This window comes from Thunnus maccoyii, chromosome 15 (assembly GCF_910596095.1).
Source record: "Thunnus maccoyii chromosome 15, fThuMac1.1, whole genome shotgun sequence".
In the NCBI taxonomy this organism is placed as follows: domain Eukaryota; kingdom Metazoa; phylum Chordata; class Actinopteri; order Scombriformes; family Scombridae; genus Thunnus; species Thunnus maccoyii.
Genome location: NC_056547.1, coordinates 15,295,848 through 15,323,330, shown reverse-complemented (window position 1 = coordinate 15,323,330; position 27,483 = coordinate 15,295,848). Strand labels below are relative to the sequence as shown.

At 38.8% G+C, this 27,483-nt stretch overlaps 1 protein-coding gene across 3 annotated transcripts; it reads right to left on the bottom strand.

Moving 5' to 3' along the window:
- Positions 1 to 1,089: 1,089 nt before the first annotated feature.
- dennd3a (DENN/MADD domain containing 3a) lies at positions 1,090 to 27,483 on the bottom strand. 3 transcript variants are annotated; one of them, XM_042436150.1, is made up of 31 exons: positions 27,296 to 27,483; positions 24,361 to 24,719; positions 24,164 to 24,263; positions 23,186 to 23,341; positions 22,800 to 22,935; positions 20,209 to 20,324; positions 19,983 to 20,113; positions 19,759 to 19,870; positions 19,495 to 19,614; positions 19,312 to 19,410; positions 19,063 to 19,182; positions 18,380 to 18,495; positions 17,913 to 18,068; positions 17,687 to 17,783; positions 17,487 to 17,590; positions 16,414 to 16,619; positions 16,156 to 16,315; positions 14,619 to 14,775; positions 13,866 to 14,088; positions 12,214 to 12,293; positions 11,598 to 11,777; positions 11,312 to 11,482; positions 9,746 to 9,875; positions 9,238 to 9,345; positions 6,802 to 6,899; positions 4,001 to 4,155; positions 3,002 to 3,068; positions 2,641 to 2,713; positions 2,423 to 2,541; positions 2,188 to 2,325; positions 1,090 to 2,086 (listed from the first exon to the last, which is right to left on the bottom strand). In XM_042436150.1, exons 3-31 carry the CDS (start codon positions 24,242 to 24,244, stop codon positions 1,892 to 1,894), a joined length of 3,804 nt encoding a protein of 1,267 aa, XP_042292084.1. In that variant the 5' UTR covers positions 24,245 to 24,263; positions 24,361 to 24,719; positions 27,296 to 27,483; the 3' UTR covers positions 1,090 to 1,891. The 3 variants fall into 3 exon arrangements, with proteins under 3 accessions (XP_042292084.1, XP_042292085.1, XP_042292083.1); XM_042436151.1 differs by having other exon boundaries at positions 24,361 to 24,715; XM_042436149.1 differs by lacking the exon at positions 24,361 to 24,719.

Below are 27,483 nucleotides of genomic sequence, written 5' to 3'. Positions count from 1 at the left end.
TGACTATCTATTTCATTTTTAGGTTGTGTCTTAGGCTTTGACTTTATTTTCATAATTTTCTGGCATTTTTAATAGACCAAAGACTAACTGATTAATCAAGAAAAATGATGAAGATTCATCGATAATGAAAATAATCGTTAATTGCAGCTCAAGAAAAAGTAATTATTTTGCGTAGCATAAGTGTTTTTTTCTGCTTTCCAATCTTCTGACCCCTCAGAATAATCCTGCAACTTTCTTTTAAAGGGTCTCGATCTCCAGGTTGGGAAGTACTGGTCTAGAGAGTAAATTAAAGCTTGATCTGGTTGAAAATAAAGACAAACTCAAGACTTCCTTTAAAAAGTGTATTTACTCTGTACATTGCTGGTTAAAAGGTAAAAATCTTTGTTAACAATCTTTGAGATAAAATATAGTTTCATATTAATCTTATAAAAAAAAAATACTCATTGAAACATAAAACACATCAATAATTGTTGCACAGTCATCAGTGTTGTTTACAAAAGTGATATACAGTACCTGTCAAAGGTCTGGACACACCTTCCCTTCCACTTGAATAAGAAACTGTGTCCAAAACTTTTGACTGGTAGCCTGCTGTAAATGTTCATGTTCAGCTGCTATTTACAGTTCATAAATACATTAATGAAAGCTATGTTGAATCTGAGGCTTTGTTAAAAACAAATGTATTCCAACTTCTTTACTCTCATTTTTCAAGAGTCCCTGAATTTGTTGGAGACTAAATGATGGTCATGGAAGACTGAAAAAGAGAAAATGAGAAAACTTGGTGTTCTCCTGTTTCACATAGTTTCTCCCTTTGATACAACACAAAGTGATGCATCTAACACTACTGTAATAACATTTAAAATCTTAAATAGCTATGTAGAATATGTAGAAGAAATTACTTTAGCCATAAATCATGACTTGGTTCATTTTCTTTACTTAATATCTTCTGTCAGTTTGTGTATAAAACTGACAATTGTTAAAACTAACTGCCAAGTAACACAGATAAATATTCTCTTGTGGGGAAATAAATAGAGGAAAATGAAACTTTATCTAACAATGAGGTAAGTATTTAGGTAAGAAATACAACAAGAGTGAAGTATTGTGGGGTTTTAATCGCTGATAGATTTGCGTTTCTGCCGAACTAACCTTGTTTTTCTTGAGACACTCTGAAACACATCACACTTTACTGTATATATCACATGTCAGCGTTATGTCACGAGTCCAGCTCCCAACTTTGTCTTGTCTTTCATCATCTCTCCCGTCACTCTCCACTGTAGATGATCCATTAAAGCATAACTCCCATGAGAATAAAGATTTGTTTGGGTTTTCCTACAGGGAGGGTGAAGTATGTGATCACTGACGTTTTTGTTTTATCTCGAATTCACCTCAAAAACAGTCAGAGGCGAGGCTCAGTTACAAAAGCTTCCCACATAATACTAGTCTATTTAAACTTAAGGTAAAAAAGGGTGTTATATTAATAAAAATATAATATATACCTTCAGTAAAGTGAAGCACTTTGGATTGGAAAAATATCCTGCAGAACTTGGATCCACTTTTCTGATATCAGTCTTTATTTGTCCTTCATATTCCCGAAAAACATGTTAGTATTTCATACTGCAAGCCACCACTTCATAGCAGGCGAGAGGAGCTGCTCAGTTGGTGACACTTTATGTAAACAATCATTTAACTTGTTGCTTCACATGACTGCCATGTGATTCCTTCATATCTCTTGAGATGCAGAGGCAGGTCGAGGTTGCTATTTTGATCACCCCCTCCCTTTGCTCCAGTGTCCAAACACGGATCTTCCCTCCGTTTTTAAACAAGCGGTCTCAGAGTAGTTTTAACAAAGCGATGGCATTAAGAAAATGTGTCCTTTCCCGGCTAGTAAACATCCCTACTCCACCTTCCAGATGGCGATCTTTCCGTCGTGTTTGGCAGCGCCGCTAAGGACGTACCGATCCTCAGCAGAGCAGAGCGCCATCACCTTGTCGTTGTGGCCGTGAAGCTCTTTCAACACCTGATGGCGCTCTGTGTCCAATATGTAAATCTTCCCTTTGGTAGAACTGCGGGCTACACCGCCAACCCACACCTAGAGAGATAACAGAGGGTTTAAAAAGGGACAGATAATATATTTCATGTCTTTGCCAGAATTATAATCCATTTGTAGGTGATTTTAAAGGTTATGTGTACCTGATTTTTCACTTTAATCATGCAGTAACAGCCGGTGCAGTCTTGTAACACCACACGCTGGAACGGTTTCATGGTGTCCTTAGTATGCCAAATACACACTTCTCCTGAGTCTAGACACACACTCCACAGCTCCTCCCTCTGTCCCAAGAAAAAGGGTCACAAAAAAAGAATAAGTGACATGTGCTTATACATAAAAATGCAGCAAACTGTGTGTGAGTGTGTCTGTGTGTGCTACCTCAGGTAACAGCAGTATAGAGCTAAACGTAGCCGTGGATCCTTTCTGTTGCTCTGGCAGATTCAGACGATGTTTCAGTGAACCGTTCCTCCATACCTCCATTATGCTGTCCCTCGAGCCTGGAGAGAGTGAGAGTGAGGTTGTTCGGTTTCTATCTTCAACTATTAACTATTAATTTCCCACTTTAATGCTCCAGTGAGTGAGGGTGTGAAACTTACAGCACCAGAGCGTTGCGCTGCAGCTGTAGACAGACTGCAGACGGTCACAAGAAAGGCGGAAGTGTCTCTTCACCTGAGTGGTTTGATACAGAAGTGACAGTAATGAGAAATAAATCACGAATATAATAAGAGGAAAAGGTTAAATTAAATGTTCAGTCCTTGAATGAACCAAAACAAATCAGTTCTAATGCATTTCTAATAGTTATGTCAGTATATAGCAGCTGTTTTACATAGTACTTAAAGAGAAAATGATCTATTGAAAAAGAAAACCAATAAAAACATAGTTTACACCATCACAACAACATTTCACAACAACATTTCACAACAACATTTCACAACACAATGTTGTTGTGAAACTGACCTGCAGTGTCGAGACTTCCCACACCATGACGCTTCCCTCTGCACTGCATGAGTACGCCACCTTCTGACTGAAAGAGCAAAATGCGCCAGTAAGTGTCTGATTTATATTTGAACCCTCCTCCTGACTGAAATAGTTTGCTTTCAGTTACATACTGTATATTTTTATTTTAGTGAGTCCTACTGGTGTGAAAGCAGTAGTTATGTTTGAATGGTCTATTTGTTTATCTACATGATTATTTGACTACAATTTTGAAAATGAATTAATTGTTTAAAACATTTATCAAACAAAAAAGGCAAACAATTGCTGGTGTCATCCTCTCAGATGTGAGGATTTACAGCTTTCTCAGTTTTATGTCATTGGTAATTGAGTATTTTTGGGTTTAGACCTGTTAATACAAAGCAAACAATTTGAAAATGTCAGCTTGGGTTCTGGGAAATTTAATTTTTTGACTGTTTTCTGATATTTTATATATAGTACATGATACAATTAATTGGTTAACCAAAAAGTGGCAAATCAAATAATGAAAATAATCATTAGTTGCAGCATGAACAATGAATTAATTGATGTATGATGATAAATGATGTAAGAAAACAGACAATGCAAAGGCATTTCCTCTGCCAAGTCTATTATTCTCTATATCAGGACCCTTTGGAGTGCTTTATTGTGTTTATATCATATATTGTTGCTATAGTTACCTGCAGTTTAACATTGTTTGCACAGTGATTTTGAACTGTGATTAAATTGTTGACCACAAATATGCTTGAGGTGTCCTAATGTACAAGTTTAATACCTGCCAGCCATATACAGTATCTTTTTATGCAATATATAAACTATAAAAATGAATGTGGGAAAAATATATACAGAAGAACGGTCAGTCGTCAGGTGCATTTAAACGGAGCCAAAGGGTTTCTGATAGGACATGATGCATTTTTGTGGCAGCTGATTGACTGTTTTACCTGTCAGTGATTGTATGCAGGTCTGTGTGTGTGAGTGTGTTACCTGTATTTGTCTGTGTCAACTGCAAGTCCGGTGACCTCTGCCCTGTGTTCAGTCAGCTGTCTGTTACAGACCATGGCCACCATGCTGATGATGTAGATAACGGAGTCCTCAGAGCCCATCCAGACTTGGTCTTTGTCAACTCCCAGCATACAGTTCTGTAAGAACAGAAAGAGATGGACAGTTAGACATCACGCTTAAAGGAAAGATACATTTTAAGACCAAATTTAGAAAAGTTAAGGGCTAAATTTTGAAAAGAATAATAGGAATTCCTTTGTTCTCTTAAAACAGGGACCACAGAGATGTAAGGCCTTACGTGTAGCCTACATACTTAATAACTTTAACATTAGGGACACTAATTTCCTTTAAGACGAGGTAAATTATTAGCTGATGCAATGAATCTAATCTCTACTTATATGCACAGGGCTTCATACAGTTGGATTTATCTCTGCAGATTATTAAATTCAGCTGAAAATTAATCTGCAACTATGTTGATAATCAACTAATTGCTATTTGTTATTTTTCCGGCAAAAACGCCAAACATTTGCTGATACCAGTTGTGACAATTTGCTGCTTATCTTTGTCTTTCATGATAGTAAACATAATATTTTTGGGTTCTGGACAGCTTTTTTGGACATTTTAGGACCCTGGGCATTAGGAAACTGTAATATTTTGGGAAAACTTCTCTCAAATCTTTTAGCATGTCTCTTCTTCAGGTGCAGTGCGTAAAACTCTCTTGTCCACCGTCCTTGTCACTTTTTTGGGATACTTGATTATAGATAGATAGATCTATTTGACAACAATAAAGGTAAATACAAGATTGCAGTCAAACAGTTCTGACATACAGTTAAACTGTCAAGTCAATAAAAATACAATAAAGCTAAAAACATATTTCCATTGTTGTCCTTAGAATTAATTGAGATAATAATCGGCGGATTGATTGATTGTACAGAAGGTCTTTTCCTAACAGGAAAGTATAGCAGATATATATAAAGTAGATTAAGGTTTGTATAGTGGGCCAAACAGAAAATGCTGACAGTTTAGTGTAGAAGGAAATTCAGTGTGCACCACCCAAACTTCTCCACAAGGTGGCAAAACTGTTCTGATAAACTATTGTACTCAGCTACACTCACAAAGTCCTGTCAACATAGATACATGTAATATTAAAATCTGTTTTTACACAGTCAAACTCAACCAACATAACTATGTGGAGAAAATGCATTTGGTTGCAACTGTTGTCAATAAAGCTGCTCAGCCACAAAAAAAGAAAGCAGATTTAAAATTGTCAGAGCACGGCACAAATGTTTAATACATGGCCTGGTAGTGAACTTTGTGCAAATATTATGGTGTGAGACAAGAGAAAACATGCAGTTCCTCCCGCTATCACTATCTCTCTCTCTCTCACACACACACACACTCACAGATACGCTAACATATTTCATGTGACTGTGACCTGCATGCATTGAGTAGAGGTCAGTGAATTAGCACAGTCCTAACAAGTGCCTTAAAACCTTGCACTCGTCCCTAACCTCATTAACTCAGAACATTCTCCTCAAGCAGCTTCAACTTTTCACTTGTTTACATTTTGACCCGAGAGGCGTCAAAAGTTTGTAGAGAAAATGTTTTGGTTTAAGGTGGGATGAAAACTATTCAAAAACCCATTGTATAGTTCTAAAACATGCACCGGCTAGTCTGAACATAATACTGATGTTGATTGAGGTGAAGCAGTGAGAGCAAAAAATAAACCCTGAGGAAAACAGTTTTATCTGTGTCTGATGTCGGTGGCATGCATGTGCTGTTTATCTGCTGATTCTGCCCAGTGATGAGAAGCAGTCAAACATCTGGCCGAGTGTTTTCATTTAGTGAAGCAAGAATGACTGTGGGATTGGCAGTGAGCTTACATGAAAATAGCAAGTTCACTACAGCAATTTTTGCAGAGTTTGTACAGCATGAACTATTATTACTTTTTACGAGCGTATTTTTCAGCAAAACCTCTTTTTCATTCAAAATAATAAGCAAAAGTTCTCAAATAGATCAAATTTTAGATGGTTTTAACTGGCCTGTCCAGGAAATTTGTCTAAATTAGTCTAAAAATTGAAATAAAATGGAAATACCTGAGGAGGTGTGGCTCTAAGTCCAGTAAAATTAGCTCTTTACTACCAATTTCCTGACATGAAGAGATTGTGGGGTTTTTTTTATTACTGAGTGTGGATCAGTGATGGCAGACCATGCCCACATATCTTGGTATTGTCCATATACAAAACCTTTTTGTGAGAACGTGAGACCTTTACTGTCAAGGCTAATGGGAGTTAGTATTTATGTCTCATTTCTCTCTTTTGTATTTCAGATATCTACTTCCTGAAGATCTTGATGTCAGCAAGTAAAAATGGACCTTTTCCTAGACAACATCCCTTTGCTCCATGGAGAGGATGATTTAACATCCTTCGAATATAAAAAGACAGTAAAGAGTAAAAAATATTGGCTGGAATGGTATTCTTCTTAGGAAATTTTCTCCACGTAAATCCCTGTATAATGAGCTTTATCTGTTAGTTTGTCTGTGTTTAATTGATGACCTCATCCTTGTGCTCCTGTTCTTAGTTATGATTCAGGTCAAATGAGGAAACATTTAATCAAAAAAAATAAGAAAACAAGAATCTTACAAGGCATTGAATCCCAACTTTTATGTCTTATATATATATAAATATATATACATATTTGTTGTCTTTTTGTGTCCCCTGCATCTCTTTGCATTTGTGAGTTATATGGGTGTATCTTTGTGCAGCGTGTGTGTTTGTTTTTTTTACCAGTCTTGCATTCCCCACATGACAGGTGTGTGTGAGGGACCAGCTGGAGGCATCAAACACCATCACCTTCCCCCCGCTCACAGACACCCATAACTGACCTGAAACACACACACAGTATTTATCAGTTACTTCCAAATATCTTATCACATAGTTGTGACCCTGCCAGTGTTTACTCTTTCAGGAGGCCAAGAAGATATATCAACTGAAACTTAGCCGGTGAATTACTATTAAATGTGTTTTATACTGTTTACAAACATTACACAAGGAGTGAATTTTAAAATCACTTTCATAACAACCTTCATAATGATTTGAATACATGAAGGCAGCGAGAACAGACCTCTGTTCAGTAATGAAAAACTTTTCAAATTTCAAACACCTCATGTTCAAAACTGACTCCACCCAGGCTTCATATAACGGTCATATTTCCTGTGACGTTATTTGCCGCTTTTAGCAGTGCTGGTGGAAAAAAAAAAGAAACATCCTGTATTTCATGGGACATGAGAGAGAGAGAGGGACAGTGAGACATGAGAGGGAAGGGGAGAGCAGGGGGGAACTGGACGTAGAAACTGAAAGAAGTAGAGGGAGTGAGAGAAAGAGAGAGAGAGAGAGAGAAAGAGAGAAGGGAGTGGTGAGGAGAAGTGGGAGTGAGCTGGCCGTGTTCCAGGAATTCAATTCAGTGACCTATATTCAAACCAGAGGGAGAAAGAGAGAGAGATAGAGGCAGTGAGGGAGGATCTGAATAGCCAGATTTGTTCTTTTCACCAGCAGAAATCCCAAAGAGCCGACTGCTACAGAAGAACTGTGTTTGTATATGAATGCATCACTGAGTGTGAGCGTGCATGTGTGTAAGTGCTGGACGTCAGTCTGCCACCAGCCGGGCATCTAAGTGGCCCCAGATGGTCTGTCCACTGAAGGGCACGGCTTTGTAGTTTTCTTTTCAAGCTGTTCCGGATCAGTCTTCCTGCCACATAACGTGCCAGTCTGTCTAATCAAAGGGACCATAAACAACAGTAAACAACTTTTGTGTTTCAAGGTCAAATATGACGACGGGGGATTTCTTAACGAGTGACAGATTATGTGTCTTAATAAAGTTTTGGGGTCAACACAAGCCGCCAGAACAGCTTATGTGCTCCTTTGAAGAGATTCTACAAGTTTCTGTTTCTCTACTGGAGGGACGATGAACGCGTTTTCATCCAAAACATATTCTCCCGTTTGGTGTTTTGATGATGGTTTTGGTTTGACGGTTTGGTTTGAAATCTCCCGCAGGTGTTGGATTGTGTTCAGATCTGGTGATGAGTGACATCATTTACATACACAAACCATCCAGTGACCCTCTTCTTCCCCCGTATGGGCGTTATTTTCTCTATGTAGTCATTTGGGAATTTCTTGTACTTAGTCAGCCATCTGTAAAGCTAGTTACAGTTAAATTATTGTGTGGTTTACAATTCAAGATCCTTTGACTCTCTAAATTAACTCACTTTGACTACTCGCACACTCTTTGCTCTTTTAATGTGCCGTTTCATGATATTTATCATTTCATTACTGATCAGACTATGACAAAACTTGGGGGAAGGAATGTAAGTTACAAACTACATTTATTCCCTAACCTGTTTTTTTCCCTGTGTCTTTACTTTTGTAAATTGTTTTTCAAGTCAGTAATTTTAAAAAAGGTACTATGAGTTCAGATTCTAGCCCCTTAAAAGAAGAGTTCAACATTTTGGGAATGTTTGTTTTGTTTCTGTGATGCGCTTATTTGCTTTCATGCTGAGAGTTAGATAAAAAGATTGATACCACTGATTGAAGCGTCTGTTATATCATAATAAAACATTTGGAGCTTAGTGTGAGGGTCATCTTCCCTTCAAGATTGATACCACTCTTATTTCTGGAGGTAAGACAACTTGGCTGGTTAGTCCAAAGAAAACCTTGGAATTACAGCTCAGAACATGTGCACATATTTACTGTATTTGTCATTGATACACCCAGAGAGGGACTGCAGCATACTTGATGTTGATGTTCGTGATTGCCTGATTTGAAATGTGTGTCTCTAACTTATTATGTGCTTTCACGTGGTTTCACAGCTCCCACTGGGCAGGCTAAGCTGTATATATTTATGACTCTTTTGTTACAACGCACTTGAGGACAGGCTTCCCTCACAATATTTTCTGAGTTCCTGCTCTCTACATTTGAGCCAGTGATGACGAAGCAAAGGTCAACTGTGTGTGTGTGTGTCACTGATAGTATATGTCAGCAACAGCGTGTGTTGGTGTCATAGTTGAAACTCCTGATTGTGAAACTGCCTTCCTGCTTCAAACAGCCAATCAAATCATAGACTCTCACACTGACCAATCAGAGAGAGAGCAACTTGACACTTGTCATCCCAGTTTTAATAAGAACGCAGAGGAGGTTGCTTGGTTACAGGACTGGGTGCGTTTGTACCTGGTGTGTATAGAAGTACATCCACAGCTTGAGGTGCAGCCAGTTCCAGTGAAGGGTTAATTTTGTGCTTCAGCGTCTCTGCAGTCGTCTTGGGGACCATCATCGGCACTAGAGACACACAAGCCACCATTGAAGAGAAGTAAATAATCTTTCCCAGATGGGGCATGTGCAAGCACGAACTGAAAACCACCACATTGCAATAAAATTTTTCACACAGCCTCTGATGAGTCATTAAAGTTTCCAAATGATCTCAAGCCACACTTAATTCAGTGTCTTTGGTATATAAAAAGCAACCAATAACAAGTCCATCACCCCTTCCACAATCTATGTAAAATGTGTTTTCTGTGTGTCAGCTGTATTAACAATCAAACTCAGCCAAAGCAAAGTGAATTTATGTTGCCTTCCATGTTGACAACCAGTGTGAGCTTATTGGACACTAGGTGGCAAAAGTAAAGCAAACCGGACAAAAGCTGCAACAATTATGATTATCATCTCCGTGATCGTCTACCTTCCATCTTGATGCGGTCAAAGTGAGCCAGCTTCGAAGCAGCATAAATGGCCTTACTGCTCTGAAGGCTGCCCACTACTGCGTCCATTAACAAGGCGTTAGTCAGAGCCTGCTGCATGTACTGCGGGTCCTGGAGAGAGAGAGAGACGCATTTACAACATTTAAAATAACATTTAAAATTAAAAGTTGATGTTTATGACTTGTGCTATGAAAAAAGGCATAAAAACATAAAGAGTAGAACGTATTAAAAAGTTAAAATATTGGGTCCCTTAGTCCTGGTCCCATGTCATTCCCCTTCTCTTTCTCCCCTAATTTCCGGTCTTCTCTTTATTGTAAAAATAACTCTTAAAAAATGCATGAAAATAAAGTTTAAAAGATAAAATATTGAGAGAGGTATCTAAAAAAAAGTTCTTCAACATTTTGGGACAGGTGAGAATTAGATGAAAAGATTGATGCCTCATGTCTGTACGCTAAATATGAAGCTACCACCAGGAGATGGTTAGCTTAGCTTAGCTTAGCATTAAGACTGGAAACGGGGAAAACAGCAAGCTTAGTTGACAAAAGTTAACAAAACCCACCTACCAGCATCTCTAAAGCTTGCTATTTAACACGTTTAATCTTGTTTGTTTAATTTGTACAAAAACGAAACTGTAAAAATGACACATTGTGGTTTTACAAGGGGGGTTATGTTCCTGAATATTTCTTGGCTGGGCTCATTTTTCCTGAAGTCTGCACGTAACACAATGACAAAGTGTTTGTAGACTGTGAAGTTACTGCTCCCCAATAAAAGACAGCCCAACACACATTTATTCCTTTAAAGAAAGAAGTGATTCAAATATTACACACATATTCAATAAAGTAATTGAAAAGTAAGTCTACTAATACATGCTACATTTTCTGGGGGTCTAACAGAAAGGAGCAGTGCTACACTCAACATAGAGTGTAAAGACAGATAAGGAGAGATAATAATATGATTATTTTCTTTAAATCTTGGTGAAAATGAATTAAAAAGGGCTAGGACAGCACACCCAGTTTACTTATGTTCAATAGCCACATCAAATTAAATCTCAGTGCAATGCTGTTAGATTATTTGACAATATTGCTACATATCCACCTTGTTAGCAAGCTGGCTGTAAATGGACATAATTCATAATGTACTGGCTTTACTGTAGAGACCGCAAATAAAGAGAACTGAGAGGGTACAGGAAATTTAAAAAAGACAGAAAAAAACAGAGCCAAAAAGAAGTGAAGTGAGAGACGGACATGTTACAGTTACATCATCCGGTTTCACAAAGCAAACCCTCCGTCTTTGTTCATGTGTGTGTATTTATGTTCATGCACAACTCATGGAATTTCAACCACACCCACAAAGGTCACACAAGTTCACAATGACTGTCAGCACACACACACACACACTGATGAAGTATGAGTAATAAAGGAACATGATAACTCCCCAGATGATCTTACTATGCGATGCATTCATGCATGTATTCCTCTCATTTGCAATTCCCCTCTTCTCCCACATGGTTTAATTACTTGAAACGCACACTTCAGTTACAGTTTTACCTTGTGCTGGTCAGCCATGATGCGTCCTGCCCACATCTCTTTGACCATCAGGTTCCAGAGTTCAGCCTCAGTTTTCAGATTGGCCTCAAATGCCTCTTTCCTTCCCCGAACACGTAACTTCAGGCTGGAGATTCTCAGAAGCAAGAAGGGAGCTGAGGACACCTTCACCTCCTACAGGGAAGGAGACGAAGATAGGATGTAGATCACTATAACAGGGTCAACATACTTTGACCTGTGTACTACATAGATTAATAATACTCACGAACCTACACATAACCCTACTCACCTCTAAATCTCTGTACTGCGCCACCTCTATGTATCCCGGTCGTCCGTCAGTGAGCAGGAAAAGCCGCCGCTGAGTCATGGCGATCTTCCCCACACCGCGGTTCGTCTTGACCGAGGAGGACAGCTTAAAGACGCACTCGCTTGGCTCAATGTGCTCCAACACAGATGCAGGCAAACACACCTAAAATTTTTAGAATTACATACAAAACAATCAATTGATGAAACAAGAAAATAATTGTCAGATCAATTGATAATGAAAATAATCGTTAGTTGCAGCCGTACATCCAAAATTCAGCTCAGTTCTTTATGATATATGACAAAGACACACGGCAAATCAATCGTACTGGAATCAACACATTTGGTGCCTATTAATAGTCGTATAGTTGCCTATTAATTTTCTTACTAATCTATTAACCGACTAATTTATTTACAGCAGTAATAGCTGTAACTAAAGATAAAACAGACCTCTATTTTTTTAATTATGATCAGCTGACAAACACAGATGTTGATTTTCCATTTAAACTCATCTATCATATATGTGAACATATCTGCAAATCTAATGACCAGTATATAGTATATAATATATAGTAGATTTGGGCCATTATGCTGCATGTTACCTCTTGTGCTTCGGCCTCAGTCTCCTTCCAGATGGTGTAAAACACTCTAAACAACTCTGGACCAACCTGCTTCTGATGACCTGCAACAAACAGACACATACTTTCAAAGTTAGGATAATTTGTGGGTGTCCTGTATTGTTCCGAGTCAGCGGAGCCAGATGACTCATGAAGCTGATTTTGCAAATTAATAGTAATAATAATAATTATCATTTATCTGGAATTTATCCATCTCTCTCTCTCACACACACACACATACACACATATTCAAACATCTGACCAGACCAAGTCTTTCTCCATTCCAACCAGTTTAATCTGCCAGCACGCCTGCAGAGTGAACTGCTGAGGGTTGTCGTCTCTACTGTATAACAACAATGACTACAGTACACACAGCCAACATCTCATACAGACACAGCCCTCTCTAATCTATTAACTGTCCAGTCACTCCAATTTCAAATGATCCACCCCAATGACGTAGAGCAACATCCTGTTTCAACAGGAAATAATTAACGATAAGAAATTAAACACGCAAAGGGCGCTGGAAAAATCAGTTTCACTTTACAAAACACAGAAGTACAATGATTTCACGCAATGTTCACCTCTGTCTTACTCTTTACCACAAAGAAATACAGAATCATATTCCACAAGAGAAGAGTTACTACTGTAGTTTTAACTGTATAAACCAGCTTTAATCAAGCTTTAGTTGATTGAAACCAGTAGTCCAACATCCTGAACATCACTTTCTCCATTGCAGGTCAGAAAATGAAAGGAAAACTGTTTGCTCGCCTTACTCAGCGGTTCATGAAAACTTCTTTCCAATAACATGATGTGGTCAAGATAAGTGCCTTCCTTCCTGAAGAAAGATATCTGACTCACACTGCTGGCTAAAAAAAAATAAAAAAAAATCAGCTTTTGAAAAAGTACCTCAGGTCCCATTTCTTCAATTTATCATATTTCCTCCAACCTGTCCCTTCCTGCACAGGCTTATCTTAAAAGTTAAACAAAAATATTTCTGGTTATTCTCTCGATAGCTTTTAGGACTCAAATATCTTCTCCTGCCTTCTTGCTGATATGATCGATTAGCCTTCACAGGAATGTAATCAACTCACTGCTGCTTTCACACTGGCTGGAGTGAGAACATCAACTCAATGTCTAAATGTAAATCAAATGCTCATAGTTTAAGCAAACCTCAAAGAATGGATAGACCAAAGACATTAACAGCAAATTATGTAACGATTAAATGTAACTCGAAATTAGCATCAGCCACCAGCTAAAGACCCACTAATGACTACTGGAACCCTGTTTCCACCTCCAACATCCAACAATCCTGCAAAAGAAACTCTGTTTCTTCAAGAAGGGGTGAGTTAATAATTAACCTGAGGAATGAATGTTTGCCAGGAAAAAGGGAGGAGGTGGTGTATAGCAGGATATTTGTGTGTATGAGTGTGTGTGTGACGCAGGGAAAATCCAGTGACTTGGAGTCTTTGAGAAAAATGAACTAAGCACTGATGAATGTGCTTCTAAATAATATGGAGTTTTCCTAATTACAAACTTTCCGGGACCATGAACTTTTGTTCAAATCTGAGTCCCTAAACTGTATAATATCTCACTGGTAAAGTATTCACACCACACACACATTTTAATAAACTACTTACCTACAGTTAGAGCATCAAAAAGTCTATGAATGGCTCCCTGGTCTTTCACGATGCCGGACTCCTGAACACATTTCACAAACTCCTCGAGCTGCATGTATTTTTTGGGCAGCTGGAAGCGTTTCACAGCACCTTCCTCGTGTCCGTTGACGCTTCGTGCACGTTCTCGCTCCTGGTCCCTCTTGACCCGACTGATGAGCCGTTTGAGTTCTGGACGTTTGTCCGCCTGTGAGAGATATCGACGATTAAGGGAGAAGGTGAAGGTGAAGTCTCCAGATCACTTGTTTTGTTTGACCAACACTCTGTAATTTTAATTTACAATCACGTATAAACCTGAAAAAAGCAGCAAATCCACACATTTGAGAAACTGGAGCAGGAGAGTGTTGTTTACTTAACAAAGCGAATAATGGATTATGGTTAGCTTGTTAATTTTTTATTGAGTCAGTGATGACCATTAACCCAAGGTTATTGATAAGGAGAGTCCATTGCTGCATTGCATTGATTATTGAGTCAACTAAACCTGTTTGTCAGATGACATTAATATGATATCATATATGTAATATCATGGTAATGTAGAGGAAAATTCTAGTTGTGGAAAAGGAAAAAGAATATGTTTACTTAAAGAAAACCTGACAAATACACGTATATCTGTGGCTTTAACTTAAATTAATCCAGGTAACAGAATTTACAACTTCATATCACAGTTCAATAGCAGAGAACAACACAGCGTCCTCATTCATAATGGCCTGAACGAACCTGTAACCGCTCAACTTCCAGCAGTGAGTCCACCAGCGACTTAACCATCTGGGATGGAAAAATATCTGAGTCGGTCTTATAAAGACTCTGGAAGTCCTCCAGTGCATCCAGACGTTTGTTGGACACAGTGTTTACCAAACCACGCAGGTAGTGATACCTGGACAGAGAGACGGATGGAACGGATAAGTTCAGTCATTTGGTTTACTTGAAATGCACATACGCTATGTGGAACTTAATTTATATTTGATTACAGTGTTTGGTCTAGGTATACTGTATGATCAACGCCAGAAAATTAAGTTATTCTAATTTTTTCATACATGGCTTGGTGCAATTGTGAAATAAACCTCAAAATTATTTGGTATTTACTTATGCAAGTAACCCTAACCCACCCCCATGTTTCTACAGTAGCCCAGAACAGACAAACCAAACACTGGCTCTAGATAGGGCCTTTCACATTTGTTTTTTTTTGCCAATTTTGCAGCCACCATAGGTTCTCCTACACTCTGGACCTTTAAACTTGTGAAATATTTCAAAAGGTTTTGTCAGCGTAAAAATTAAAAAACAACTCCCTTGTACAAAAACACATATTTCTACTTCCTTTTTTTTTTTTCTCTGTCCTCTCCTCACAGCACCTGGCCAGAAGAGCAGATTCATCTGTATGAAAATGTTTTTTTAAATGTCACGACTCAGGGGCAACAACCGTTTTTCCTAAATTTGTATTTTTGTCAGTAAAATAATGACTCAGCAGGACATCTGACAGAAAAGCAGCAGTCTCAGAGGAAACTATTTTCTACAATGTTGCCTCAAATGTGTAGTAACTTATTTGCACTTTGAACAGAAGCTAAAGCAAACAAAACCACATTGCAATTAGAAACTCCTCCAAGGGAGTTTAATGTATTTAAAGCATTTTACTTCTTTACTTCTGATAAAGATGTTTAAATGTTGGATTCACTGTCTACAATTCAGGGCGCAGAAACTGTTAAAATTAGTCTGAGCAAGACACACAGACAACTCTATTAATGTTCTACTATCATACTATGCCAGAAATACTAATATAGTGTATCAGCACATTTTGATGAAAACCACTTAAAGAAGCAGTGTGTAGAATTTAGTGGCATCTAGAGGAACAGACTTGGCAGAAATTGAATATAATATTCATAAGTATGTTTTAATTAGTGTATAATTATATGAAAATAAAAAAATAAGAATAGTTGTGTTTTTGTTACATTAGAATGAGCCCTTTACATCTACATTGGGAGCTGGTCCTCTTTCATGGAGGCCGCCATGTTGCACCACCATGTTTCTACAGTAGCCCAGAACAGACAAACCAAACACTGGCTCTAGATAGGGCCTTTCACGTCTTTTTTTTTAACCAATTTTGCAGCCACCATAGGTTCTCCTACACACTGGACTTTAAACTTGTGAAATATTTCAAAGGGTTTTGTCAGCTAAAAAATTAAAAAAACAACTTCCTTGTACAAAAACACATATTTCTACTTCCTTTATTTTTTTTTTCTTTGTCCTCTCCTCACAGTACCTGGCCAGCAGAGCAGATTCATCAGTTGGTGTAGCATTAATAGCCTTCCCCAGGGAAGCAACCATGTCAGAATAATAGTTCTGGACGTAATGATAGGCCAAAGGAGGGGGGAACTCTGGGAGACGGAAAACCTTCACTGCTATCTGAGGAGACTTCAACCCTGGGAAAAAGGAAAAAAAAAAGAAATTATAAGTTTGGTTGACTTTTTTTTGGATAATTGCTCATAAATCCACTCCTCATCTCTCTATTGGCACCGACCAATATCAGGAGTCATTTTCCTGAGAGAGGATGGCCTGTTGGAGCTGATGACAGTCAGAGTTTCACTGGCAGGTTGCTCCAGGTTCGGCAGGCTGGCTCCCAGCCTCTTGCTCAGTCTGTTATCAGGGCTGGTGTAGCTGCTGTAGCCGTTCCTGGACAGTTCAGACATGGGAGGACGTCGAGGAGTCTCAGTCATTGCACGATTCCTGCAGACACATGTCGAGGTTGAGGTCGTGCTGACAATGGGTGGCACGGCAGTTTAAAGCAGGTTAAACATGGTGCAAGTCAATACAAGCAATCTAATTTTCATTTAGGGAGGCCATGTTGCACAATGAACCCAGATGGTTATTTTTTATAACTTTTCATCACCCTGGCAAACAAATGTGAAGGAAACACTGAATCATCCTTAATTGCTACCTTTGCTGGAATGACAAGAAAAAAACAAGTCATGGAAGTTATGGAAAATCCACAACTTTCTTCCCTTTAGATAAGCACCTCACACACTGTATGTTTCTCACTCTCTAAACACTTGCAGATCAAATGATATTAGAACTAAGTGACAATATGTTTTGCCTGGTTTAGCAAATTTAAGTGCTTTGGGGGAAAGAAAATCCTCACTAAAGGCATAATTCAACATTCTCGGGAATATTTGTAACCGTTTTCTTGGTGAGAACATAGATACATAGATAGATACCACTCTTATGTCTACATTAAACACAACCAGCAGCCAGTTAGCTTAGCTTACTACAATGACTGGAAACAGGGGGAAACAGCTAACCTGGCTCTGCCCAAAGGTAACAAAATCCACCTAACAACACCTCAAAAGTTCGCAATCTTCACATCTAACTCTCTGCAAGAAAGCAAATAAGCACATTTTCCAAAATGTCAAACTAATATTTAAGTGTGGAAGAGGATGCCATAGCTCTCTGATACCTTTGCATACCTGTGTGCCTCATTCAAAGTGTGAGGAACCAGGATTATCATATAACGTGAAGCCTTGGAATTGATTAATATGATACACATGACATGCAAACTACTATTATATTACGTAGTTTGCAGTTATGACATCATACCTGTGTGCATGGTTACGCGTGGTCTGCTCCATGTGGCTGAAGGTGTCCCGTTTCCTGTTCAGTCTGTCTCGCAAGAATGAGTGGAAGATATGAGTTTCCAACACCTGGGGACAACAACAAAGAAAGACACGCAGCAGAGACAGTCAGGGTTTGTGTACGCGTAAGTGTGTACGGTATGTTTACATATTGTGTCGGTGTACCTTCTTGTAAAAGGGCTGATCTGCTGGCTCCCTGGTCCTCAGAAACTCCTCACTGTTAAAAACTCTGTGTTCATGGTTTAGAAAGTCCTGGACACCTCTGACAGAGTGACAAACAAGGACAGATAAAAAGAAAAAACAAAGAGAGAAAGAGAGAAATTATTTTAGTCTCTAACTATTATCTTATACCAACTGACCACTGGCCACACACACACAAAAAGATCCCTACCTGAAGGTGTTGACCACTAGCTCCAGGGCGATGTTTTGTATCTGTGTGTTGAGTCTTCTCTGCCAGTCTCTGCGCTGACATCGCAGGACATTGGCATCAGTGCCCGCTCCAAGGTGACACAGCTCCAAGTCATAGTGAAGCTGGAGACTCTCTGCCCTAAACATACACACACACACACACACAGCAAGTATGTAAGAGTTATGTAGTCCAGTATGGCCTTAAACGACTTATTTAATTCAGTAATCTAAACTGTGTTCCCTTTGTAATCTGATTTATTAGCTATTTAGGAGGTTGATTCGATTTTTGATCCAAGCGAAGGTTCTACTGCAGTTTTAAATAATTTCTGGTAAACATAAATTCTGCCTTGTAGAGTGGTTGTTTGTTGAGGGTGGATGTTTCTGGACAGATGTGTATTTGATCGTTTTATTTTATAGTAACGCTCAACTAAAAAAAACATCGAAAATCACCTTGACATAAAGCTCTCAGCTGCAGCCAGAGGGACAGCTGGCAGGTCAAGGGTTTCAGAGCATGACGACTGAATGATGCCATCATCAATATTCACCAGGATTAGGTCCTCCGTTTCCTGCACATACACACACACACACACACACACACAGATATATAAACATAATGTAGGTACAATGGGTACAATTCATCACAAGACAGAGCTAACAGAGCAGGGCTCAGTCAACTGAACAGACAGCTACTGTTATGTAGCTGAATATGCAAACTAAGCTTCTGTAAGACACTGAATAAAACGTTACTACTGCTGCTGCTACGTCAGGCTTTAGATGAATACAGTAGAGAATAAATACTTATTGTTTCTTAGGAAAACACAGCAAAGGCTGGTCACTTGAATTACACACTGGCCATTTAATTTTAAAATATGCTTGCAGTAAATCTAGTGATTATATGACACAGAGTCTTGCTCTCTCTGGTAAATAGACAAAACATTATAAGGCAGATATGCAGAAACAATTTATTTATCTAGTAAATCCACTGGTTCTGACTACTGTAACACAATAATTTCCATCCATAATCACACTATATTCCACACTATCAAAATATTTCCCTCCTAGTATAAGGAGGAAAAACAACTTGGATATTAACTGAATAAAAATTTCCCAAAGCAGCAATGGTTTGTACTCACTGCAGCAACTTCTTCAAAATGACTGATGTGGCAGCCCATCAGGAAGGCGGTAGGAGCCATGAGGAAGTCCAGCATTCCTTTAGCCAGCACGGGAACATAAGGCTGCTGCCAGGTCAGCGGCTGAAACGGATGAAAACATAGATATGGAAAAATTGGAGGGAATTTTAGAATATGTGGGAAAAAACACTGCTATTGCGACGAGGTTGTGTTACTGCTATTTAAAAGACATGATGTTTTTCGTACACTGACCTGCAGGTACAACAGAAGACTCTCTGCGACCAGAGTGAGTCTGGCCCAGTCAGCAGAGAAGAAGACCAGCCTCTGTTCTTGGAGGAGGCAGGACAACACCTAAAGAGGGCAGGAGATTAAAGAGTTAGCTGGAACTGAGCTTTTCCCCACAGCAAGAGTCAACTAAACAGTGTTCTGCGTTACCTGGAGCAGTGTTGCGTGTGAGAAACAGAGGAATGGTAGATGCAGGTCGATGTCGATAACAGGGCTGTCCTGATCCTCTCTGGATGGAAGAACCACCTGGAGAGGACGGAGGCTAAAGGACTAACACACAGAAACAAATGCATACATTACTTAAAAGAGGAAAGGTCACACAGAAGAAGAAATTTAGACACAAAGACACAAATAGATGCATATAGGAAGAGAAACAAGGACAGAGAAAGAGGGAACTGCAGAGAGCTTTCTGACCACGTGTAGCTGTCCAGGAGGTGGTAAAGGGACAAGAGACAACTTGGCTGAAAACTCCTTGATCGTCTCCTCAAAGTCTGCTTGTCTTGCAGGCCGCAACTGGACCAGGAGACTGAGAGATTGGAGGTGAGAGACAGAGTAGAAGATACAGATATAAAGTCTGGTTCAGCACTTTACAAAAGCCAGATTATCCATCAGCTCAGTGTATTTAAATGAATTATTACCATGATAAGCAGTCTCTCAAGGCATTGTAGTACGGGAACTTGGAGATGACACACACGGCAAAGGGTGTATAAAGACGGGACTTTGATGAATTCCACTTGTGGCCATTCTGGACAACTCCTTCCTGATAGGACTGACAGAGCAGAGAGCCAATAAGAAACAGCTATCTGAATTTAAAAAAACACCACAAGAGTTCATCATTATGTGTGAATGTGTGTGTGTCTGTACCTGATAAGCCCTGTAGTATTGCACAATAACTCCGTGGGTCCGGTTCCCAAACAGGTCGGTAAAAACCAGGAAGTGATAACTGTCTTCTCTCTGCTCATTGGCCAACTGAAGACCACCTGGCCAACAGAAATCAACAAATCTCAGGATATGCCACCGGACAAATCATGTTATGTCACGTTCATGTCATGTGGGAGTTTCTGTAATTACTAGTATCCAACTTGTAAATAGCGTCCACGTCAACATCTAAGTTGTAACTGCAATTAGAACTGCAACAATGAATTGATTAATCGGAAATTAATTGGCAACTATTTGTCATTAGTCATTTTTTAAGCGAATGTGCAAAACGTTTGCTGGTTTTAGCTTCTCAAATGTGATGATTTAATGTTTTTCTTTGTCATACATGATAGTTAACTGAATATCTTTGGGGTTTTGGACTGTTGGTCAGACTAAACAAGACATTTAAAGACATTACCATTGACTCTGGGCCATTTTCACTATTTTCTGATATTTTATAGAAAAAAATAATTAATCGATTAAAGATTCATAAGATTAATCAATGATGAAAATAATTGTTAGTTGCAGCCCTTATTACGTTTAGAAAACTCAGATTTTTGTGAAATATATTCAACATGTTAATTGCAGTCATGTTACAAAAGTGCCTAAAAAGGCACAAAATATGGATTCCTCATGTCAAGTCCGTCGTTCAAGGTAATTAAACCAAGATTTAATGGATGTAATACTAAACTGTCAATGCACAGTATTTTCAACCCTCAAACAACCAAGTATGCAATTGTACAACTGTCCTAAGTTCTCCAGCGATGTGAATACTCAGAAATCATAAACATGGGAACATTTTAACCTAAATGTCAATGCTTTATTTACAATCCAATGCCGTAAAGCACAGAGCCAACAAACTGTTAATACCTTCAGACTACTGTGTTCTTAGAAAGAGTGATGGCGGGTGGGGCTGACATCGCTGCCAATGAAAATGGCAATGTGCAAACAACTCATTAGTTACTCTGACATAAAAGATGATATCGTCCCATAGCGCCGGAAGCAGGACTTGAAACATAGCCCACAGAAACATGAAAGGAGATCCCAAATAACTGATCAAAACCTCCCAAAATAATTAAAGTTTTGTTTAAAAAGAGGCTGACAAGTGTTGTTTATATGGAAAATTTAAAAACTGTATCAATGGAGATGACTTATAATAAAATAGGCAGTGCAAGTCTCCATACCCATGGGAAAACTTGATGTGTAATCTACATTGTGGCCTAGAAAGATAGTGATCCATGATGATAGCTTCTGAGCCAGCGTAGCACAATTGGAAATCAAGACTGTGATCTGGGACTGTAGTTGTCCAGGTGCCAGTGGCACTGGAGTGAGTTTTGAGGTGGGGGGACATCCAGCTTCGGATGATGTGAAAGTCATGATTGGACCGATGCAATTTAAGTCATAAAGGTAGAATATTAAGTTATAACCGACCAGTCTGATGTGTGTAGAGGTGTGTGTAGTTATTCTGCAGAGGCCTGGTGTTGATTTCAGCTGATTCAATGACGGTAAACACAGTTTGGGCTGGGTATAACGGCACTGTGCTCTGGCATGTCTCTTCTCAGAAGCTGCTGATTTATCAACATATCAGTCCTGCTGCCTTTAGATGCTGCAGGGTTTTAATGAACTGAAGGAGAAGCTTTTCAAACAGTATAAAGCAGCTGTGGACAACAGATACTGTCAGAATAATGCTTTAAACATATGCTGATTTTGGTTGGAGAATGTTTAATTGAAATAAATTATTTATATTTCAAGCATTATTCCGTTATTGCAGCACATTTACAGCAAGTATTTAGTTTGCTCTTGTTGATAAAATGATAAAAAAAAAAAGTGGCAGCAAAGTGGTTTCGCTCCAGAAACAGCCGTAGTTCTGACACGTCGAAGACCCATTTTTCACAAAAACACCAACAACTTGCTTTGTGCTCCCTATTTGCGTTTCCCCTCCAGTTTATCATGCATGCACCACTGGGCACCACAATACCACAAAGACAGGCAAAGCAAATTTCACAGTTAGGAAAATACCAAACTGTCTGTGTGCTGCCCAAACTCGTTGTTGCACTATGACAAAATATAGGGCTTACTGTTATATTTGGTGATCAAATTATTTAAACTAGTCTGAACTGGCAGCCATTATAGACTACTCACAGTCCTGGGTGTTCTGATAATGATTGGATTTAAAAGTCCAACATCTTAGAGTAGGCTTAGACATTATTGCTGTGACTGTAAAACCTGGCTTAGACGATATCACTTTTTTATCATAACACCTGAAAGTGGGGGGACAAAGTCTCATTGTCCCCTCTATTCCAGCACCAGTGCCTGGTGCCATCCTGGCAAGATGGTGATCCATCACAACATGGCATTATCCACTAAAAGTAAAATCTTGTTACTCGAGACACACTTACAGCCCAAAAAAATGTTGGTTTTCTCAAGGTAACAGACTTGTGTGTTTACAGAACAAACAGATGTGTGTTTTTCCACACTGTATTAGTCAGTTCAGTATATACAGTACTGTATGGTTTGTCACAGAGAAAACACTTTACCAGGGAAACAGAGCTGTGGTAAGGCGATGAGGTCCAGGTCCTTTGGAACACTGATGTCCTCTGTCGCTGAGGAAGCTTCAGCACGATTGGCTGTTTCTCCATTAGGCAACGCCTCTGTAGCACGATCTCGCTTCTTCTGCAAGCAAATAAAAAACAACAAATTAGCGTTTTATTTCTGAATAAGATATACAAAGATACTTACTAAATGTGGCCTGAAATGCCTAATACTTTAAGGGGTTATGGTGGTGCTTTGGAGCTTGCGCACGTAGCTAAGGTAGCTAACGTGCGCTTCCTCATGTCCCACAAAACATTTTCCAAGAACTCGAACTTTCCAAAATTTTGTTAAATTTAAAACAATAACCAAATGACTAACAAAATTATTATACCTTCTTGATGAAGCTTCTCCTCCTCTGAACACGGCTGAACGCTGGACCAATCACCTGACTGGAGTTGGTCTCCTTGGAAACAAACGGCGGGGCATGGACCTGCAGTACCTCAGCTTCCAGCAGGGGAAGTTCAGTTAACTTATTCTGCTGATTAAGCTGCACAAAAGTGTGGAAATATTGAGGTTTATAATTTTGGCAACGCAGTAATGACTGTACACATTTACAACCAACACAAAAACAATTCTAATATCCTTAATCATTTCCTTCAGATAAAAGTCTAGTGTATGCATATGCAGCAGTAAAGAATCAATGCCAGGTAGAAGGTTTTCATATGTATATACACTGTGAACTGTACCTGGCAGACAACAATATGATGAACATTTTAAAACCATGTTTGTGGCATTGTTAAAGAGGCTGAAATTAAGAGGGATGGCTGCCCAACATGCTTCAAGAGAATCTGAACATCCCATCAGATTTCTAGTCTGAGGCTGCTTGTTGTACTGTAAATGGTCATGAATTTGATCATATATTTATTGCTCATCTTACTAACTTTGTTCATGGTACACCATTAAGCATTTTAATGAACATGTATTATATGTGGAATGGTTTTTACACCTGGTATTAACATGCAACTTCTGTTCATTTTGTGGAGACTAACTGCTGGGAGTCAGCTTACATTTTTGTGATTACAACACTTACTTACAGAGAAGCAACAATCATGGGCACTTCTGAGATATCATGATACATATGTGTTTAACAGCATATGGTAAGAGTAAATGTTTGGAGGAGGACCAGTGATTCAGCTGGCTTAGAAAAACTGAAATACTAATCCACCAGTGGAGTCTATGTTGACACCAGGAGCATGCAGGGTATATAAAGGCTGCCAACATCTATTTGTGTGCCTGCAATGTGGGATTATTTTATTTGTCAGTGTTCTCTTGGTATTCCTTGTCTGTGTGTGTGTATGCATCTACATGCCTGGTATACGTCTCGAAGCTTATCGCTGGGGGCTCCGACCACTACACATGCCTCCAGCAGTCCTGACGGGAGCTCTGCCATCACATACACAACACACACTCTGCAAGAAACACACATTGTGCATTCAGATGAGATGAAATCATTACAGTTTGTCAAATGAGAAGAAGATTTTTTTTTTTTTTTTGGATATTGCTCACCCTTTTTGTAACTGCTGGTAAATCTGACATCATGGATGACAACCACAGCAGACAGAGCAGCTGTGATGGTTCAGATTTTTCTTTATTTTCAACATGACTCACAAAAGACTCCAGATGCTCATCTCATCCGAGTTTGAGTTTCACATGGACATGACAAAACGAGAGTTTTGGTTTTGGTTTTCTTATTTGCAAAATGTAGTATCGACTAAGTAAAGACCAGCTGAATTACCTTATTACTTATCACATACTCACAGACAAATCTCTTTTCCCGCAACTTCCTCCAGATGTATGCAGACATGCATACACACTCCCAACACACTCATGTGGGCACAGTCAGAGACACGGGCAATAACATCTAACTAACACACATACAGCAGATGTTAGGGTTTGGTTACTGGTGCCGGAGACCAGTTTTGTCATCTGCATCAGAACCACAGATGGGAAAACCAGGTTACTGTGACTATAGCTTAAATTGAACAACAAGAACAACTACTTGCAACTGACCTGTTTCAAAATCAGTTGACAGTGCGCTGTATTTTGATGGTATAGTAAACTGCTTTGACCCTTTATCAATCAAATGACCCTTCCTTCCTATATAAATGCACCTATCCTTTTATACTGCCAGGCAGATCCATGCACAAACATCTGACTTGCATTAGTTACAGCCACGGGCAAAAGCAAAGGTTGCACACACTCCATTCCTCCTCTCTTCTCTCCACTTTCTTCCTAAGTTTATTCTCTCTTTCAGTCTCCTTCTGTTTTGTCTTCCTCTCTTTTCTTTCTTCACCTTGACACTTTTGCTCGCTTTTCTTTCTCTCTCAGTCTTCAGGCCATTCCGGCTTCTGACTAACTAACTACCTGTGTCATGGAAACACACTAAAGTCATTTATTCCCAGAAAACCCTTAATTTTGTAGACTCCAAGTGTGGGTGTGTGTGTGAGTGTGTGTGTGTGTGTGTGTGAGTGTTTGTTTGCAATGCTCGTAAACTCAACCAATGTCCACCATCACAGCAGTTTTAGAGCTTTCTTGCAGTCATTAACTTGCAGGACAGTATCACACAAACACGCACTCTCAAATGTTTAACAGAATGCAGATGTCATGCGTGTGAGACTGAGAGAGAGAAAGACAAAGAGAATTCATCAAGAGGTTTTCATATTGTTTCTGCTTGCTTCATCATTCCCTGAAATTCCCAAAGACTTCACTTGAAAAACAACGCTGCGTAGAGACACTGTAGCATAAACATACTTAACAATAATATTGTTCAGAGGCTTGAGTAGGGACTAGATAGCCACCCCATGCTGTGAGAAGCAGACAAAGGCTGTTCACAAGCTTTAACAAACGAGTTTAGCTTCATAACTTTCAGAGAGGAAGCTGCTTTGATTTAGCTGACAACAATTTCACCAAGCAGTTCCTAGCAGTCAGGTATTTTTTTACAGAACCAAAAAAACATATGGAAGAAAGTTGGTTTCTTCCATATGTTTGGTTCAGAGAAGTAAAACATTTACAGAATAATGAAAGTCGCTTTAGGAATTTGTATGTATGCGATCTATGCCCCAGGACAGGTCTTACAGTATTTGTAACCATTATTTTTCTCAATTTTTTGTTCAAATTCTTTTTTTGAGATTCTCTTAGCAATGCTAGAATCAGTAAAACTTCTAACTTCTAATCTAATATCTAATCTTCTTTGCAACTCAGGGCTCCACAAACTCAGCTGTCTATTTATAATAAAAGGAACAGCATCTGACTTTTCATCCCAGTGAAATGACAAACTTAAGAGGAGAGCAGTGCATGTTTTCAGTGTTTACTGACCTGTTCTGGGACACAGGAAAGGAGTCTAAACTATTAAACTGGGTGACATGCTTCTTTAATGGGCATCACCACAACATTTACTAGGGTTTAAACTAGTTTGTGACAAAACGAGAACATTCATCACCTGAACCAGTAGACAAAATGAAGTAATGCATGCAGATGAAAATGCATTTGGTCCACTTTATCTTGGCTTGTCTTTAAAATAATGTTTGTTTATTTGTTTTTTTTCAAACCAGCCTGTAACTTGTAACTTGTGATCTCACAAACTAATTTAAATCAGTTTGGTGGTGTATGAAAAAGTATTCTGAGCAAAGTGTGGTTTTAAAATGACAAGACATTAGGGCTGCAAATAATGATTATTTTCTGTATCAATTAATCTGTCGATTATTGTCTCGATTAATCAATTAGTTGTGTGGACCACAAAATGTCAGATAATGGTGAAAAATGTCGATAATTGTTTTCCAGAGCCCTCAAATGTCTTGTTTTCTCCACTATAGTCTACAACCCAAATATATTTACTTTACTGTCATAGAAGACAGTTAAAAAAATTTTAAAAATCACAACTTTGTATTAGAGCTGCAAAAAAGATTCTTCTCTCAATTAATCCCTTAACCATTTAGTCTGTGACTTGTAGGACTGCAACTACTGATAAATTTCATTATAGATTAATTTGTCGATTATTTTCTCGATTAATCAATCAGTTGTTTGGTCCATAAAATGTCAGAAAAAGGTGACCAACAGTCCACAACACAAAGATATTCAGTTTACTGTCATAGAGGACTAAAGAAACCAGAAAATATTCACATTTGAGAAGCTGAAATCAAAGAATTTTGACATTTTTTTTCCATAAAAAAATGACTCAAGAGGATAATCGTCAATAGTTGGCGATTAATTTAATAGTTTAATAGCAGCTAATGGATTAACAACACACTTCTCTCGGATTTATTACAAAGCTATAAATCCCAAATAATGTCACCAAAATGAGACTTATCATTTAGACACAGACGATGTCCAGCAAACTGACATTAAGTTAGCTGAAGGCAGCTGAAGGAAACACATGAGACTGTCTTAGTGAGACCAGTCGAGCAAGATTCTTGACACAGCAACTTTAAAATGAGACACTGACCTTAAATTAACTCGATCATTTCCACCGGCAGACGGTTAACGTTACACCGACGAGGAGTTAGCAAGCTCCAGATATCTGTTGAACTGACTAAAACTCCACAGTGGTGACTTCAGTACTGACTCTGAAAATTACTGACACACACATTTCTGAGGTTTACCCCCTCTGATTTCTGTCAAGCGCCAGTGATA